Source organism: Trichomycterus rosablanca, chromosome 6 (assembly GCF_030014385.1).
Source record: "Trichomycterus rosablanca isolate fTriRos1 chromosome 6, fTriRos1.hap1, whole genome shotgun sequence".
In the NCBI taxonomy this organism is placed as follows: Eukaryota; Metazoa; Chordata; class Actinopteri; order Siluriformes; family Trichomycteridae; genus Trichomycterus; species Trichomycterus rosablanca.
Genome location: NC_085993.1, coordinates 37275934 through 37294463, shown reverse-complemented (window position 1 = coordinate 37294463; position 18530 = coordinate 37275934). Strand labels below are relative to the sequence as shown.

The 18530-nt window shown below is 39.1% G+C and overlaps 1 protein-coding gene across 1 annotated transcript; it reads right to left on the bottom strand.

The window, feature by feature from the left end:
* Positions 1-1548: 1548 nt before the first annotated feature.
* fam83fb (family with sequence similarity 83 member Fb) lies at positions 1549-16849 on the bottom strand. The gene is made up of 5 exons (XM_062998115.1): positions 16403-16849; positions 8286-8453; positions 6665-6786; positions 4957-5669; positions 1549-1595 (listed from the first exon to the last, which is right to left on the bottom strand). The coding sequence occupies exons 1-5, from the start codon at positions 16847-16849 to the stop codon at positions 1549-1551; spliced, it is 1497 nt and encodes a 498-aa protein (XP_062854185.1).
* Positions 16850-18530: the final 1681 nt, after the last annotated feature.

Genomic DNA, 18530 nt, shown 5'->3' with positions numbered 1-18530 from the left:
CATTTAAGATGAATAGATATTCATTTTAAATAGCAGAGGGCACTGGCACTATTCACTGTCACTACAGGGTTGCCAGGTTCGGAATTTTTCAGCCAAATTTATTTATGTGAGGATACTGTCTTTATTTGTATTATTCAATTATTTATATAATGTTGGATTTGTTTTAAATTTTCATTTCAGTTTTTTTTTTACACAATTAGCATTATTCGGCATAGATTGTACGTACCTCAGAAATAAAAGGACATTCATTATTTAGGTAAATAAAAGATAAGTACAAATACAGTATTTTATTATTTTTAAAGAGAAATAGTAAAGGAAACTTTGTCATAATTTGTCTTCAATTTCATTTTGTTTAAAAAAATCAGAAAAAAATAGTATCGTGAACCCAGTATCGTGAATTGTACCACATCGTGGGTAGAGTTTAACGTTACATCCCCAGAAGGTCCGGGTCCTTTCTGTGTGGAGTTTGCATGTTCTCCCCGTGTCCGTGTAGTTTTCTTCCAGATGCTCCGGTTTCCTCCCATAAGTCCAAAGACATGCAGTCAGGTTAATTGGAGCTACTAAAATTGCACCAAGTGTGTGTGTCTGTGTGCCCTGTGTTGCACTGGCAGCCTGGCTGAAGTATTTTCTCACCCTTCACCCAGTGAATCAGACCCACAGCAGTGCTGACCATGATAAAGTTGTGGTAAACACACAATAAATCAATGTTTTAAAACATTTTTAATTAAACTATATGGCCAAAAGTATGTGCATCTCCCTCCTGCTTATTAAGGTCCAGTGTTTCACCCCCTTCCATTGCTAACAAATATATAAAATAAATTCTATACAATAATATCTATGCTTCCAACTCTATTGCAACAATTTGGGTAAGGTTCTTTTCTGAGTATTTTCCAGTATGACTGCACCCTGCACACAAAGCGAGGTCAAAAGGGTGCAGGACCTCCAGTGGCCTGAACAGAACCCTGATCTCAACCCTGAATGGACATAATATTCTACAAGCTTTTCCCAAGAATGAAGGTGTTTGCTTTATTCCGCTGTCTAGATAATGACCTCCCCAGACTAGTAAGACTGGTAAGATTTGTAAGAAACTTAGGAACAAGGAACAGTTGGCTTTAGCGTTATCTATAAGGAAGTGGATAGGGAGTAGGGACTGTGGCAAAGTCCTCATGGTAAAATACACGCACCTGTATACAGAATGAGAAGTGCCCTATGAGACTGAAACTAAAATACAAGGTTTCAATCACGTTCTCATCTCAGATCGCTGTTAAAATCCACATAAAAAGGGAATGGGACACTTTATACATAATACAATAAAAAGAGGGTCCAGTGTATTTATGTTTTACAACATTAACCATCTTAACTTTTCTATGAGACTGAGGTAGGCCAAATCCTAAATGGCTTTCTTCTATATATATGTGATCTGTGCAGTACATAGCATAAGTCATTACTTTATACCCTTCCCTTTGGATTTCAATTATATATTCAAGTAATGTTGCATCTTGCATCTGACAGTATTAAAAACAACAGTGTAGTTTCTTCTTCCAGTCTTTAGGACTGAACACAGCCCCTCTTTGAGTTTTTATTTTCCGGCAAATCTGTAAAAGAGAAGAAAAGGTAAAACAAGGTATTATTAAGCAGAAGAGCTTTATCATTCAGGCCAAGTTTTCAAATACATGTCAAAAACATATGGAAATTCTTGGAAATTGGTCTTTTTTTTGCAACTGTTCTTTTCTGTGATTATAATAATTGGAACATACTTCTTTGTCAAAAAAGAATTTAAACACAAATTTGAATATCTTTTCTTTATAAAAGAAAAGAAAATCTGCTGGGCCATTGTACAGTGGTGGCCAAAAGTCTGAGTAAACATGCTTTTATTTTGCATTATTTTTCAGCAATGTTTTTCTATTATAAATCATAAATTTAGCATTACAGTAAAATGTTTAATCTTTGAAGAATGTACATGCATTTTATAATTTTCTAGTATTTGGTAGAGCCATATTTATCACAGGTTAAACGAGCTTCTGATACGCAAATCAAACTTATCTGCTCAGAGTCGTCTGAGCATGGGCTTTAATAGAAAGCATAATAAAATCTGACCTTTTGTTAAAAGAAATTGACATGCTCAATCGAATTCAAGGAAAACTCATAATGAAAAGTCAAAATACCAGGCAGGGGTCAAATATGGAAAAACAAGTTCTAACAAAATGACACTTTAAACCCTCAGTTTGTCTTTGCTCTTAACAAAGACTACTCAAAGAAAACACAACCAGCAGGTAAACACAAGAATCAGCCAATAACTGGGGTGGGAAAAACAAATCAAAATAGACAAGTGAGTAACTTGGCTATGGGAACCATCATGCCAAGGAGCGATGTCAGTCCTGATTGGCCCTCACAGTGTGTATATACAGTGTATCACAAAAGTGAGTACACCCCTCACATTTCTGCAAATATTTTATTATATCTTTTCATGGGACAACACTATAGACATGAAACTTGGATATAACTTAGAGTAGTCAGTGTACAACTTGTATAGCAGTGTAGATTTACTGTCTTCTGAAAATAACTCAACACACAGCCATTAATGTCTAAATGGCTGGCAACATAAGTGAGTACACCCCACAGTGAACATGTCCAAATTGTGCCCAAAGTGTCAATATTTTCTGTGACCACCATTATTATCTAGCACTGCCCTAACCCCCCTGGGCATGGAATTCACCAGAGCTGCACAGGTTGCTACTGGAATCCTCTTCCACTCCTCCATGATGACATCACGGAGCTGGTGGATGTTAGACACCTTGAACTCCTCCACCTTCCACTTGAGGATGCGCCACAGGTGCTCAATTGGGTTTAGTCCATCACCTTTACCTTCAGCTTCCTCAGCAAGGCAGTTGTCATCTTGGAGGTTGTGTTTGGGGTCGTTATCCTGTTGGAAAACTGCCATGAGTTTTCGAAGGGAGGGGATCATGCTCTGTTTCAGAATGTCACAGTACATGTTGGAATTCATGTTTCCCTCAATGAACTGCAGCTCCCCAGTGCCAGCAACACTCATGCAGCCCAACACCATGATGCTACCACCACCATGCTTGACTGTAGGCAAGATACAGTTGTCTTGGTACTTCTCACCAGGGCGCCGCCACACATGCTGGACACCATCTGAGCCAAACAAGTTTATCTTGGTCTCGTCAGACCACAGGGCATTCCAGTAATCCATGTTCTTGGACTGCTTGTCTTCAGCAAACTGTTTGCAGGCTTTCTTGTGCGTCAGCTTCCTTCTGGGATGACAACCATGCAGACCGAGTTGATGCAGTGAGCGGCGTATGGTCTGAGCACTGACAGGCTGACCTCCCACGTCTTCAACCTCTGCAGCAATGCTGGCAGCACTCATGTGTCTATTTTTTAAAGCCAACCTCTGGATATGACGCCGAACACGTGGACTCAACTTCTTTGGTCGACCCTGCGAAGCCTGTTCCGAGTGGAACCTGTCCTGGAAAACCGCTGTATGACCTTGGCCACCATGCTGTAGCTCAGTTTCAGGGTGTTAGCAATCTTCTTATAGCCCAGGCCATCTTTGTGGAGAGCAACAATTCTATTTCTCACATCCTCAGAGAGTTCTTTGCCATGAGGTGCCATGTTGAATATCCAGTGGCCAGTATGAGAGAATTGTACCCAAAACACCAAATTTAACAGCCCTGATCCCCATTTACACCTGGGACCTTGACACATGACACCAGGGAGGGACAACGACACATTTGGGCACAATTTGGACATGTTCACTGTGGGGTGTACTCACTTATGTTGCCAGCTATTTAGACATTAACGGCTGTGTGTTGAGTTATTTTCAGAAGACAGTAAATCTACACTGCTATACAAGCTGTACACTGACTACTCTAAGTTATATCCAAGTTTCATGTCTATAGTGTTGTCCCATGAAAAGATATAATGAAATATTTGCAGAAATGTGAGGGGTGTACTCACTTTTGTGATACACTGTACACTGTGGCTTTTATTCTTAATTTGGTGCTGTAGAAAGTTCTCTGTTGTCATTTTACTTTGTCTCCTAAATCCTAATTTTTATGATGTTAGAGTTGGTGAATTCTCTGTGCCCATATAGATAGGACAAGTTTTTTTATGCATTTTCCCCCTCCCAGTTTAGTGTAGCCAATCCGCTGCTGGGAACCCTGATGGCCTCCCGGCAGGGTGTATAATCACCTGACACACACTCTCAAATGTGTGCGCAGTCCACCAATTCATTCTTATTCTCTCATACTTCAGTGGATTTGCACATGAGGTCGCCTTCACTTTCTGTACAGGCATCCTGGGAAACCAAGATTCTTACACAGTGTTGATAACCCCACCCTTTAGTCAGGCCTTTTCCCACTCAGCAGACCATAATGTCACCTTATGGTCAATGTTTGTAATCCAAGAACAAATATAGAAACTCTTGGAACACAGGTTACACCATGGTCTTAGAGGCTGCAATTAAGAAATAAGCCCCTGCCTCTGCTTTTTCTTTACTTATTTGTAAATTGTACTAAAGTATAAACTGTTTTATAATGGTTCTTGGATTTAGATTTATAAAACTTTCTACACCACTAGAAGTTTTTTTTGTAAAGAGATGTATGTGTTCCAATCATTAAGTCACAGGAAAAAAAAACACTTGTCAAAATCATTAAAATTTTAAGACTGATATAATATACATGTTCTATACCAGGGTTTTTCAAATGACCCAGGCAACACAAACAATGCATCTTTATCTACTGTGATTTACAAGATGTAACATAAAGCCTCCACAAGGGGGCGTTCGCATAAAAGTTTATTTAATAATTGTCGTCTGTGACCAATTTTTTCCGGCTTGTGACCGTTTGAAAAACCCTGTCCTACATGACTATATGTAAATCTTTAACAACACCTGCATCAACATCATCTATATTAAACATATATCAAATGAATATTTACCTTGATTTTCTTGGCTGTTGTCGGTTTGAGGTGATTTGCTTTTTTTCTTTGGCTTCTTCCCCTTTGCTTTTGCGGTTTCCACTGGCTCTACAGTCGGTTCCTCTGGGTTCTCAGTAATGGTTTCTATGTCATTGCGCATTGCCATCTTATTTCTAGTAGAGGGACCAGGTTCTTCCCCCTGTCCTGCTTCATTTCCATCCCTTTTACTTCCTTTTTTGGACTTTCGTGAAAACATTTTAAAAGTAAACTTTTTGCTAGGTGCCTTCTTTGAAGATGGCAGTGGAAGTTCTGAGTCTGATCTCTTACTGCCAGCCTGTGACGTCGTCACCTCTGTGGGCGGGTTTTCATCAGCTTTCTCCGGTTCCATCTTATTAATCATATCCTGTAAGTAGCTGTTATCATCAGGGAGTTTTCCAAACGCGAGCAGATATTTGGGATTGTGGTATTTGTGAGCGGGAATTTTCAGGGTGCCTGCGTCTCCGAGGCTCACTTGGAAGCGGGATCTGCCGGTTAAAGAGGGTCGTCTGGGTATGGGTACGGGTGCTCGGAGTGATGACATTGTGCCCGTTTTACTGATGCTGAACTCCTTAAACAGATCCAGTTCATCCGAGATAGCGTAAAGTTCTCTAAAGTCCTGGTCATAGATGTCGACAATCTGACCCGTCATTACGGTAATCATGTTCCGGTCCATACGGGAAGAACTCCATGAGAAGCTACAAAACACAAAATGAGCAAGAAGTGGTACATTAATCTACACTTTAACCTGAACCTGTACTTATATTACAACCAGGGTCCTTGCACAACGTTTGAAGACTGCACCCACTTTTATTAGTGCAGTCTTTTCCCACCCAGCAGACTTGATTGCCAATTTTGTCTGCTGCAGGCACTGCCAATTGTGGTTTGTGCAAGACATGCTCAAGAATTACATAAACATTTGTATAAGTTTAATTCGTTGGAAGTGTGCTAATATACATAAGACTAACATTTCAATCACATTATTCCATTCAAAATGCCTAAGATCACAACATTTGACAGACATTAAATTGTAATTTTTGCATCTGCAAAGCCACTCCTAAAGGGAAATCAGTGCACAAAAATCAAGGACAAAATGGTTCAACTTGATGAACCAAAAAAGGTTTGTCAAAGATGAAAAGGATAAGCGAAAGGCACCTGTTCCAGGATGAGATGAACTGCTCAGGTTTGGTAGAGAGATGACTATATAACTAAATAAGCAGAAGGGTACAAGTCGTTGGATTCAGGCCAAAAGAATAGACACAATCAGTTTTCATTCTACTGCCAAAAACAGGTGACTTGCACCAATGCTGGAACTACAGGACCATTGCACTGGTCTTACACGCTAGCGAAAAGGAACCTGGCACAGACACAATTGGCTGTGTTGGACGGCATGGTCAAAAGGGACTTCTCATTGCTGCTGTTACTGCACCCTCTACCTGCTGGTCAAAGATGCCTGCATAAAGATGGTGAATAATAAAGAGTGGTGCAAACCCATCTTTGACAAGGTGAAAGAAGCAGTAGGCAAATGTACATGTCAAAGGGGACGGACAGGCCTCCAGAGAAGGAATAAACAGAAATAAATAGATTGGAAGTAAAATAGAAAAACGTGTGAATAGAATACAAGAAAAACATTTAGGAGTTGGGATAAGTACAAAAATGTTCAGTTGCTTCTAAAGGTAAACACACGACTCACCTGTAAGAGCCAAACATGACTTTATCACCATCTACAATCATGTATTTGTGGCATAAACTCCCAGGGATCCTTCCGAGCGCCATGTCCAATCCAAGACCCCTTACTGTTCGAGTACGGACATTCTGTAAAAAAGAAAACAGAACTGGATTATATTAATCAAGATGAACTTTCCTTACTTTACTTTCTTCTTTTAAAAAAATATAACTGGGAAATACAAACAAATACACATTTCTTGCTTTATTAAGCTGTAAAAATCTGTGGTTTATCTGTAATAAATGTTTAACAACACATGAGGTGTGTTCAAAACCTAGTGAGCTCTCTGTGTAGACAGCATTTTACGCCATCCTACGTGCGCTCCCGAGAAGAAGGCTGTTCAAATTCTTAGATGCTTTAAAATGCTGCCTAGTAAGGTACCTTAAGATTGAACGGTATTTTGACTGAATAATGAGTGAGCATTATTTATTTACATATATTTATTGTCATTATACTTGCGTACAACGAAATTTAGTTTGACACGCTCCGAAAGATAAAAAGAAGCAAAAGTATTTACATAAGCATATGGATATTTACACAGAATAACCAGTACAATTTAAAGTATGGATTTCAAGAGAAATAATCAAATAAATTATGGGTGAATATGAATATATAAAGTGACTGTGCTTTGTGGAGATACCAGTTCAGTTTCAAAAATGATGATTTTATGCTCGAGTGAGAGAATGGTTGTATGAAGATGTGCAAATACGCAATGTTCAAGTTCACAGTCCATGAGGTGTTGGGAGGGGTGATGGAGGCCACAGCTCTTGGGAAGAAGCTGTTCCTCAGTCTGTTCGTGTGTGCACAAATAGCCCTGTACCGCCTTCCAGATGGTAACAGGGAAAATAGATAGTTGATAACAGGGAAAACAGATAGTTATCAATGCAAGATTGCAAATAAATTAGGTCTTTTACCATCTACTATACATAATATTGTGAAAAGATTCAGGGAATCTGGAGAAATCGTATTCACTGTAAGGCAATGCTGGAAACCACTGTTAAATGTACGTGACCTTCAAGCCCTTAGTTGACATGGTATAAGAATAACATCGGTATAGCAACATGGGCTCAAAAGTACTTGAGACAAAAAACTGCTGTCACTTAACAGAGTCTGATGCTGCATCAAGAAATCCAACCTGAAACTCGGTGAAAGGAGAAAAAAACAGTTCTTTGTAAAAACGGCGCAGTACTCAGAGCCAAAGCTCATCTTAGTCAGACCAAAATACACTGGAAATGTGTGCAAGTTCATGTTCCAGCTTGTTAAAGGGGACGAACTTTCCTGGGAAGTCTGTGATTATTTCAGCAAGACAATGAGAGGTCTCATTCTGCACGCTCTACAATAGCATGGCTTTGTAGAATCAGAGTGCACATTCTTGACTGGCCTGTCTGAAGTCCAGATCTTTCTCAGATTGAACATGTATAATGCTTTATGCAGAGGAGAATCAGAGAATCAGCAACCACAGAGTGCTGAGCAACTTAAGTCTTGTATTAAGAAAGAATAGGCAACAATTTAATTGCAAAACTGCAATGATTAGTGTCCTCAGTTCTCAAACTGGTAAACAGTGAAATTCATAGGAAAAGTAACTCACCTGAAGATGATGAGATTTAACCTGTAGTCTGGTACACATATCAAGGAAGTGTGGCATGCCTGCATTATCCAGTATAATATAAACAGCTACATTGCGCTTGAATGAAGCGTCTAAAAGATCTTGCAGAATCTGGAGATCTGTCAGAAGGTCCATTACAATACCGATGACCTGAAAAATATACACATGCAACTTAAAATGTGTCGTTTTTCTTCTGAACATACACAATACTATTAAATTTTACTAATCAGGGTTGTATAAAAAATAACCAAGAAATGCACTATATGACCCTTGGCCATTATGTGGTATGTGGTGTTCTGGTGTTCCAGCCATATCCATTGCTAACAGGTGTATAAATTCTGTAAAATAAATTAGTAGTTTTTATTTTGTGATAACAGTTTGGGAAAGCATTTTTATGTTTCAGCATGGTTGTGAAACCTTTCACAAAGCAAGGTTCATAAAGTTTGGTGTTTAGTATTAAAATGTAAACTAACTTCTAGTTCAGCATCAATATCTGTCTTACAAATGCTTTTTTATGGAATGGGCACATATCACCCAAATCATTGAATTCAGGTGTTCCAATCACTTCCATGACCACAGGTGTATAAAACCAAGCACCTAGGCATGCAGACTGCTTCTACAAACATTTGTGAAAGAATAGGTCGCTCTCAGGAGCTCAGCTGAAATCAGCGTGGTACCGTGATAGGATGCCACCTGTGCAACAAGTTCAGTCGTGAAATTTCCTCGCCACTAAATATTCCACAGTCAACTGTCAGTGGTATTATAACAAAGTGGAAGTGATTGGGAATGACAGCAACTCAGCCACAAAGTGGTAGGCCATGTAAAATGACAGAGCGGGGTCAGCGGATGCTGAGGCGCATAGTGCGCAGAGGTCACCAACTTTCTGCAGAGTCAATCGCTACAGACCTCCAAACTTCATGTGGCCTTCAGATTAGCTGAAGAACGGTGCGTAGAGAGCTTCATGGAATGGGTTTCCACGGCCGAGCAGCTGCATCCAAGCCTTATATCACCAGGTGCAATGCAAAGCGTTAGATGCAGTGGTGTAAAGCATGCACCACTGGACTCTAGAGCAGTGGAGACGTGTTCTCTACAGTGATGAATCACGCTTCTCTGTCTGGAAATCCAATGGACGAGTCTGGGTTTGGCGGTTGCCAGGAGAATGGTTCTTGTCTGACTGCATTGTGCCAAGTGTAAAGTTTGGGGTTGTTTTTCAGGAGTTGGGCTCGGCCCCTTAGTTCCAGTGAAAGGAACTCTTAATGCTTTAGCATACCAAGAGATTTTGGACAATTTAATGCTCCCAACTTTGTGGGAACAGTTTGGGGATGGCCCCTTCCTGTTCCAACATGACTGCGCACCAGTGCACAAAGCAAGGTCTATAAAAGACATGGATGAGCGAGTCTGGTGTGGAAGAACTTGACTGGCCTGAGTCCTGACCTCAACCTGATAGAACACCTTTGGGATGAATTAGAGCTGAGACTGTGAGCCAGGCCTTCTCGTCCAACATCATTGTCTGACCACACAAGTGTGCTTTTGGAAGAATGGTCAAACATTCCCATAAACACACTCCTAAACCTTGTGGAAAGCCTTCCCAGAAGAGTTGAAGCTGTTATGGAAACCCTATGGATTAAGAATGGGAGTCACTCAAGTTCATATGAAGAGACCCATCAGCATTTTACCAAGGTGCCTAATATAAAATTGTTTAAAAATCAATTATACAACAGGTAGTTCCGACCTTACAATCTGATTGGTCTTTTCACACCACAATGGTATTACTCCGCTGACGCGTTGCCATTAACGACAAGTTTCATGCACATAAACGTGCACGCAGGCGACACAGACTTTTTTTCCCGGTCGCGTTTTAAATCTGTTATCTGATACACAATCATCTAGCGCACTGTGTAGGGAACATAACCAATTGTCTAATTCACTATCTAGTGCACTATGTAGGGAACATATATCCATGATCTGATACACAATCTAGTGCACTATGTAGGGAACATTAATGTGTTTGTAACGCGAACAGTTAGTTAAGCCCTAGTAGTTCTGTTTTCATCCATAGCCTTTGGTGTGTGCGAGAGGTTTTTTTATTTCTTTTTTTCCCTTCGGAGGTTCTTGCTTTCTTCTTGTTGTTGTTCTTACCTCCCTGAAATGAGTTTTTGCAACTTGGGATGTCTGCTTTGTAGTGTTAAACTTTATATTCGTTGTGGAACTACTTTTTGGCGGAAGGTATTGTCAATATTAAAGCATATTTAATATGAAATTCAGGGCTTCTTTGATTTATTTTCTTTATTTATTTTGTAAAAACTGTTGTATAAAAGCCGTGATGTTATTCGTGATAACACACTCCCTCTTGTGTTCTATTGCTTAATTATATAATTGTCATGTCTGCAAAAATGTATATTAGCTTATATTTGCTGTTGCATTATGATGCTGCTCTTTTAAACAGATGTGTTTGTCACACAAATAAAAGTTATTTATTATTATTATTATTTTTAGTTGAAGAAGGTCAGGGTCCTGCCCCAATCATCAGAGATATGCAGCTAGCAGACTCTTGCCTGGCATTTCTGCAAGTGAAATGAAGCATGGGCCACTAATAGTGTCAGCTGGATTGTGAGCTCTCCACTAGCCCATCATTCTGTGGTCTGAGTGGCATGGTCCGGTTTTTGAGGATGCCCAACTGGTGACACAACTGAATCATCAGTCTAAGTCACAGTTTCACCCATGGTCAGTGCTAGGCTCTCCCAGGATGCCAAAGCAGGTGAACATCCCCTCCAGTAGACAGTCCATTATTGTGCCTGCTTCTGTTGGTCCATACAAATCATAGCCTTCATATCCTCTGTCATCACTGAGTCTTGGTAATGTGTCGTGATTCGTGGCTTGTCTCTCCTAAACCGCTGTCTGTATTCACCCCTCGCTGTTTCAAAAACAATTTTAAAACAGTCTGACCCTTATTAAAGTTTCTCAGGTCTTTTTCCTGCTCATATCTACTACATTCAATAGATGTACTACAAGTATCTACCATCAGCCCATCAGTATATTTTGTTGTGGAGAGACAGCAAGCTGTTCAGCTGGTTCACCTGGGTGTTTTTTAGCTGAAAGTAGCAACACAGACCTCAAATTTTTTTGAAGCATGAAGATTTTCTCGATTATTACACATTACTCATTTCCTTCTTTGTAGAATCATGTTCTTAATCTCAAAGGATATAAGAGGGGCAATTTCATTAGTACGACCAACCTTGCATGAATAAACCCTGTCATCCCTTCTGGAGAAACTAGTGGAGTAGAGTGAAATTTAGTGGAAGTCAGACCTGAAGCTGATTAAAGACGATGATCTGCAGGAATACCGCAGACCTATTCAATGTTGTACTTTGCTACAAGCCTGGAGTACTGAAAGTAGTATACTTGATTGTTTCCATGCTTTAAGGTTTTGTCAAATAAACCTATTGATTTTTGGTATTAGTTCATTTGTAGTTAATATATTAAATATTGTTTTAAAATTTGTCTTATGTTAAATGCTGTTAAAATTGTTGCTTGTATAATTGAATCAGCTTGTTTCTAATGTTTTTGCATTGTTGATGTGCCACAGGTTTGCAGTCAGACACCAGCAGTCCATCACCTGTGATGATGGGACAAGATTAAACTGTCTTGCTGTTGCCAAAATAATATTAAAGCAATATCCAAAAAGGCTTTGCAGACATTCTGAATGATGGAACCAATATTTGTAATGGTTACACCTCTACAGTAAACCAGCTGATAAACCAGTTGAACACCTTAACCGTGACAATTTCGTCAGCTACATAATTGCATTTACAGAGTGTTTGGTCCGTATACACAATAATGATTCCAGTATCAGTTAGCATTTCATCTGCTTACTCTGGAATCTTTTAAAACACTGCACAACACAAACAGCTTCAATATTCAAAACTTTTTTTCATTCATATTTTGCCTCTTTCCCAATGTTTTTCGTGTTACATACATTAAATTCTAACATTTTAACACAGTCTTTCTTGTAACTGCCAAGTATTTTCATTAATATATTTTATAGTGTTCTTTTATTAAATCTGGCAATAAATAAAGTGTTGCATATTGTGATTTTAATATCAAATTGATCTTGATATTATTATTATTTATTAGGATTTTAATGTCATGTTTTACACACTTTGGTTACATTCATGACAGAAACGGTAGTTATTGTCAGTTCACAAGTTTCTTGTCAAACACAGTCATGGACAATTTTGTATCTCCAATTCACCTCACTTGCATGTCTTTTGGACTGTGTTAGGAAACCCATGCAGACACGGGGAGAACATGCAAACTCCACACAGAGAGGACCCAGACCGCCCCACCTGGGGATTGAACCAGGACCCTCTTGCTGTGAGGCAACAGTGCTACCCACTGAGCCACCGTGCCCCCCGATTTTGATAATAAAAATGCTTAATGGGCCACTCTGGTGGCGCAGTGGTAAAACACACTAGCACACCAGAGCTGACATTTCGAACTCGTCGGTTCGAAACTCAGCTCTGCCATCCGGTTGGGCTGGGTGGCTACATGAACAACGATTGGCTGTTGTTCATACAGGGTGGGAGCCAGATAGGGACCTCATAACTGATGCAATTACGACCTCTGTTGACTGATTGATGGCGCTTGCACAGAGTCGAGCAGTCGGCTACTGCACACGTGTCGGAGGGGGCGTGTGTTAGTCAGGGCTTTCCTCAATCAGGGTAGAGATCAGCATCAGAACAGAGGAAGCATAATGCAATTGGGTAATTGGATACAACTAGATTGGGAAGAAAATTGGAAAAAATGCAAAAAAAAAAAATGCTTAATGGAACATAAGCTGATCTGTGCTGTATTATTTGTAAAAGTGCATCTTGTTAATGCAAAAGAAATCATCAAAGCAGAGCCTTAGTCTAAACAGATGGTAGCTGTAATTTTACAGTAATAAATCAGTTAACATTTGTACAGTCCTTTACTGGCAATTTGAGATATAAATGTATAAGTAATATTTACAGTATAATAATGTATTTATTTTTATTGATACTTGCTGCATATATGTGGGAATTACCTGTAGATTATTTACAGTAAATTACCATTTTAATAAAACAATAATACATTGTAACTTATACAGACATTAATTAACTGTAATTTTACAATACTTTATTGATAACTATTTTGCCAGTAATTTACTGTAACTCACTTTCTACAATACATTTTTACTGTGTATATCATATTTTTACCATGTGTTTTGTAGATATCAGCATAATAAACACCCAAATAATCATTTTAATATTTAATTACTGGGCATCATGCATTAGCAGACATTTATGCAAAGGAAAGAATACAGTACAAGCAACTAGGAGTTTACCTCTTGATAATTAGTCCAGTGTGCTAATCAATCATCTAATTCAAATTCCATTGAAAATTTATTAAGATTAAATGTATTGCAAATCACAGAGACCCCAGTAGCCTTAAGGAATTGAAGACAGTTGATGTATTGGAATATATTAAATATAAATAAAAGTGGTTAAGCACTGTTTTTTAAGCAGTGATAGTGAAAGTGAATACAATGTATAACTAAGAGACCAGAAGAATCCAGTTTACACCACAATTGTTCAGTGAGTTTACTGCTGTTGCTATTCTGAAACCGGTTTTGTGTTTAGGGAGTAGTGTAGATCAATGTTGAAGTAAATAATCAAACTGAGCACAAAAAAGTATCTGTGGGAAAGGGCGGCAGATTTCCAAATCAAGTGACATTTAAATCGATTTATCTTTTGATGTTATGGCTATTCTATAGAAATTTAATAAACATTTTTATTACTTTTATTCAATTACATTATTGTAATTATTAAATACTGTAGCTATGCTTCTACAAACCATTCTGATATTGTCTTGCATTTGCATTTACCTCATTTACCTTAACAGATGTTTATACATGTACACGCATAATGCCTTTTCACTATGTGCTTGTTAATTTTAAATAAAAAGTATTTGTTTCTAATCATAAAGTATCTGATGGTGGGAAATTCAGTCATTAGTTTTAAAAAGTATATTTGTAAAGGGCAAATGAACAATGAAACTGAAACAATGAACCTGGACATATTAGAAAACACTTCAAACAAAGCCAAAACACAGTAAGATTGGGTAACGGTAAGATAAGAGTGATGACTGCTGAAAACCTAAAATAAATAAATAAATATAAAAAAAAGAACAGCCATAACAAAGCTCTTTTGACACATTGGATTTTGACAAACTCCCACAAACATACTTTTGAAATGGGAGGTCCAACAAGCTCAGATGTGTGTGTATGCATGCATGGGGTATTTTTGGATATATAATAAAAGTACATTATAACACTGTCACTTCTTAATTTACTGTGCTTATAAAATGAATGTTTTCGTCATCATCTGCTGCTGATTGGCTAACAGACACACTGCACAATACATGTGAATTTAGCCTGCAGGAAAACGGACATTCCTCAGTGTGGAACAAAACACGTTCTGTGCTGAATGCTGGCTCAGTTTTTCCATGGTAGGGTAGTGATACATTCTGTGAAGTCTACACATGCCTGATATTAATACTGTGTATATAACTGTACTACCTAGTTTGCGTCAGTGTTCACTGGAAATCTCCCCACTTTGCTGCTATAACAGGATTTACTTCTTTGGATTATATATATGTAAAACTGAAACTGAAAATATAAATTATTGATGACAGTGACACAGCTAGTGTTAGTGCTACACAGCACTAAATAATGTCCAGCGGTAGAATAGCTACTCTAAGGCCAGTAGTACCTCAGCAGGTAAGATTGTTCAGCAATCAGAAAGTTCATTAATAAGTGAATCAGAATTAGAATAACTTTATTTCGCCAGGTATGTTACACATACGAGAAATTTGTTTTAGTAATACACATAATAATACACATGTATGACATGTAACATATTTAACAGACCAGACAGCACACTGACAGCAAGCTGTTCTTTGCTCCAACGGACCGAGTTTGACGCACAATAGATAACATTAACAAACAAAAACCAACACAAAACATATAGAGCAAGGTCCTTAATTCTCAAATGACTGAAAAATTATATTCAGTCATAACTGTAAGTCGCAAATGTAAATTGCTCAGAGGTGGGAAAAGTGGTAAATGGGTGAGTAACACAGTGTCACAATTGTAATGCCCTAACACCATGTCCAGGGTGTATTTGGCCCTGGAATATACAAAGGATTCACAGTGAACCTGACCAGATGAGTGGATTAACAAATTGATGAATCATTTAACTTGATGACTGACCTTGACATAGCGACTGTTAGTGCTGCACTGCTACAAATAATGTCCAATGGTAGAATAGCAGCTACTCTAAGGCCAGTGGTACCTCAGCAGGTATACCTCAGTTTGCTCTCTGTTGGGCCCCTCAGCAAGATCCTTTATATATTCCAACAGTAACTGTAAGTCGTTTTGGATAAAACCATTGGCTTAATGATGCAAATGTAAATAGCTCAGAGGTGGGAATAGTGGTAAATGTGTGAGTAACATGGTGTTACAATTGTAATGTCCTAATACCATGTCCAGAGTGTATTTGGCCCTGGAATGTACAAGGGATTCACAGTGACCCTGACCAGATGAGTGGATTAACAAATTGATGAATCATTTAACTTGATGACTGACCTCGGTTGCCTCTTGGATCAACCTGGGCACCACTTCTGTAATGTGGTGTATATATATATACATATACACACACACAGCACGTTAAAGATATATATATTTTATTTTTTTTATGGTAGAAAGGCTACTCTAAGGCCAGTGGTACCTCAGCAGGTATACCTCAGCTTGCTCTCTGTTGGGCCCCTGATCAAAGCAAGATCCTTAACCCTCAATTGTTAAGATTAAATTATTGGCTTAATGATGCAAATGTAAATAGCTCAGAGGTGGGAATAGTGGTAAATGAGTGAGTAACACAATGTCAGTTGTAATGCCATAACACTACAACATGTCCAGGGTGTATTTAGGCTGTAAACTGTATTTATTCAAGGGATTCACATCGACCCTGACCAGATGAACGGATTAACAAACTGATGAATGATTTAACTTGTTGACTGACCTTAGTTGCCTCCTGGATCAACCTCCGCACCACTTCTTTAATGTGCGGCCCGTTGGCTTTGGGCGGGTGCGTGTGCACGGTAACGCGCGTCACCCCTCTAAAGAAGCCTCCTGACGGCCAGCCCATGTCCAGCGTGGGGACATCAATATCGGACAGCTGCGGCCAGTAAGTGGAGCGCAGCGAGACCGAGTCCGCACCCACCGCGGCCTTGTTCTCGTCTGTCTTATACTCCACGAAAGTGTTCTGGATGGTTTTGAGCTCTCGCGCAGACAGAAAGTCTTTGAAGTTGTCCTCGCGCAGCCGCGTCTTGAACGCGCCGTCTCCGTCTTTGAGGAGCTCCTCCAGAGCGACTCTCTGCTGCTCACTGTAATAAAACTCGGGTCTGGATTCGGGAACCGACTCCCCGATCCGGCCGTCTTCCATACACTCCAGCTGGGACTCAGCCATGCTCGCTCCCGCGCTCTCATATGTACCTGAACTGTTCCTTCTGCTGATTACTCTTCCATGTGCTGGTATTCCTCCTGCTTTACTGCTTTACAGGAAGTGATGATACTGTTAAAGAAACTCACCTGTATAAAGGTAGGTGAGGGTTCGAGAGAAAGTGGGCGGGGCTTCGGAAATGTACCTAATATTCCTACCCTGGCCGGGATTTCCTATCTTTATTGAACACTCGCTCCGGGCATGCGCAGTTGCGCACTTCCCAAATAAACAAATATAATACATAAACACCTAAATGAATGAGTGCAGTATAGTGGTACAACGTCAATTGGTTGTGGGAGTGGCGTTGAGTTTAAAATGCGTTGAGTTTCAAGGTATTTTTTTTCCCATAAGGATGTATAGGAAACCTGTTAATGCGTTCCATGGTCCCTTGGAACTGCATATATTATATATTTAGGCTTATGTAAAAAATGGGGTTGTTTGACACTTATACACTACAAATAACACAATAATAATAAAAAAAAAAACACTGAAATACAATTGAAAACTGTTAAAAGTGGAGTAAAGGTGCATTCACATGACAAGCAGCACAAGAGCTTTTGTGCGGGCTGTGCCGTAAATTTCCTATAGTTTACTATTTAATATTCACTTTACTATTTAATGTTATATTAAATGTATACTTTATATATATATATATTTTTTTTTTCATGCATTTTCTCTGTATCCATTCATGCATCCAACTGCCCGATTGCGTCATGCTTCCTCTCCACCAATGCCGATCCCTGCTCTGATTGAGGAGAACGAAGCTAACCCACGCCCCCTCCGACACATGAACAGCATGCCATATGCATTTTATCACCTGCACTTTGACGAGTGCAGTGCAGCTCAGCGTTGTGTACACATCCTGAGAGCACTCTTTTCACATCTCTGTGCAGGCACCATCAATCAGCCAGGTACCACTGTATATTGTTGTACTGTATATAAAACAGATTATTAATAACCACTTTATTTAAGTAAGGGTCAAGGGAATAAACTCTGGACGAGATGGGAAACACACACTTGTACCCAGTTCATCTTCTGTAGCAAGGCCGTAACCATGAACTAAAGATTGGGGGGACCAAATCTATGGGCTTGGGGGAAGGGGGTTCCTGCATTTCTAAAACGTTCCTACCATATCAACAGCTGATGGGAATACTGACAGAGCCTAACATATGCAAAACTTTGAGTGGAATATGTTTATTCATAGTTTTTACATTAGTATCTGACCCCCTCCCATATATTTATTGTGAAATAAGATGAAATTAAACCAGAGAGTACCCTGAGGAAACCAGGGTGAAAAACAAGCAAGGCTCAAGTGTGCAATTTCATATGCTTAGGCATATGTAACTCCGTGTAGAAAAGAACTGGTATGTCCCAAATACCATTCTATATACTGAATACTGTACTGAGGTGGATTTCGACCAGTAGCAATGCTACTATTTCGAGCACACTGTGTAGGATTTTTTGAGAGGATTGAAACACCGCCACCCAGTTTGTTGTCGAAGTGATTCAAAAGACACATTTTACAATATAACTGTCGTGAAATAAAACAAAACGATTTAAAATATGAATGTAAAAGGGTTTTTATATCTAATAATAAAGACGTGTTCATTGCATTATTCACACAACATGGACTATTTATACAAATAAT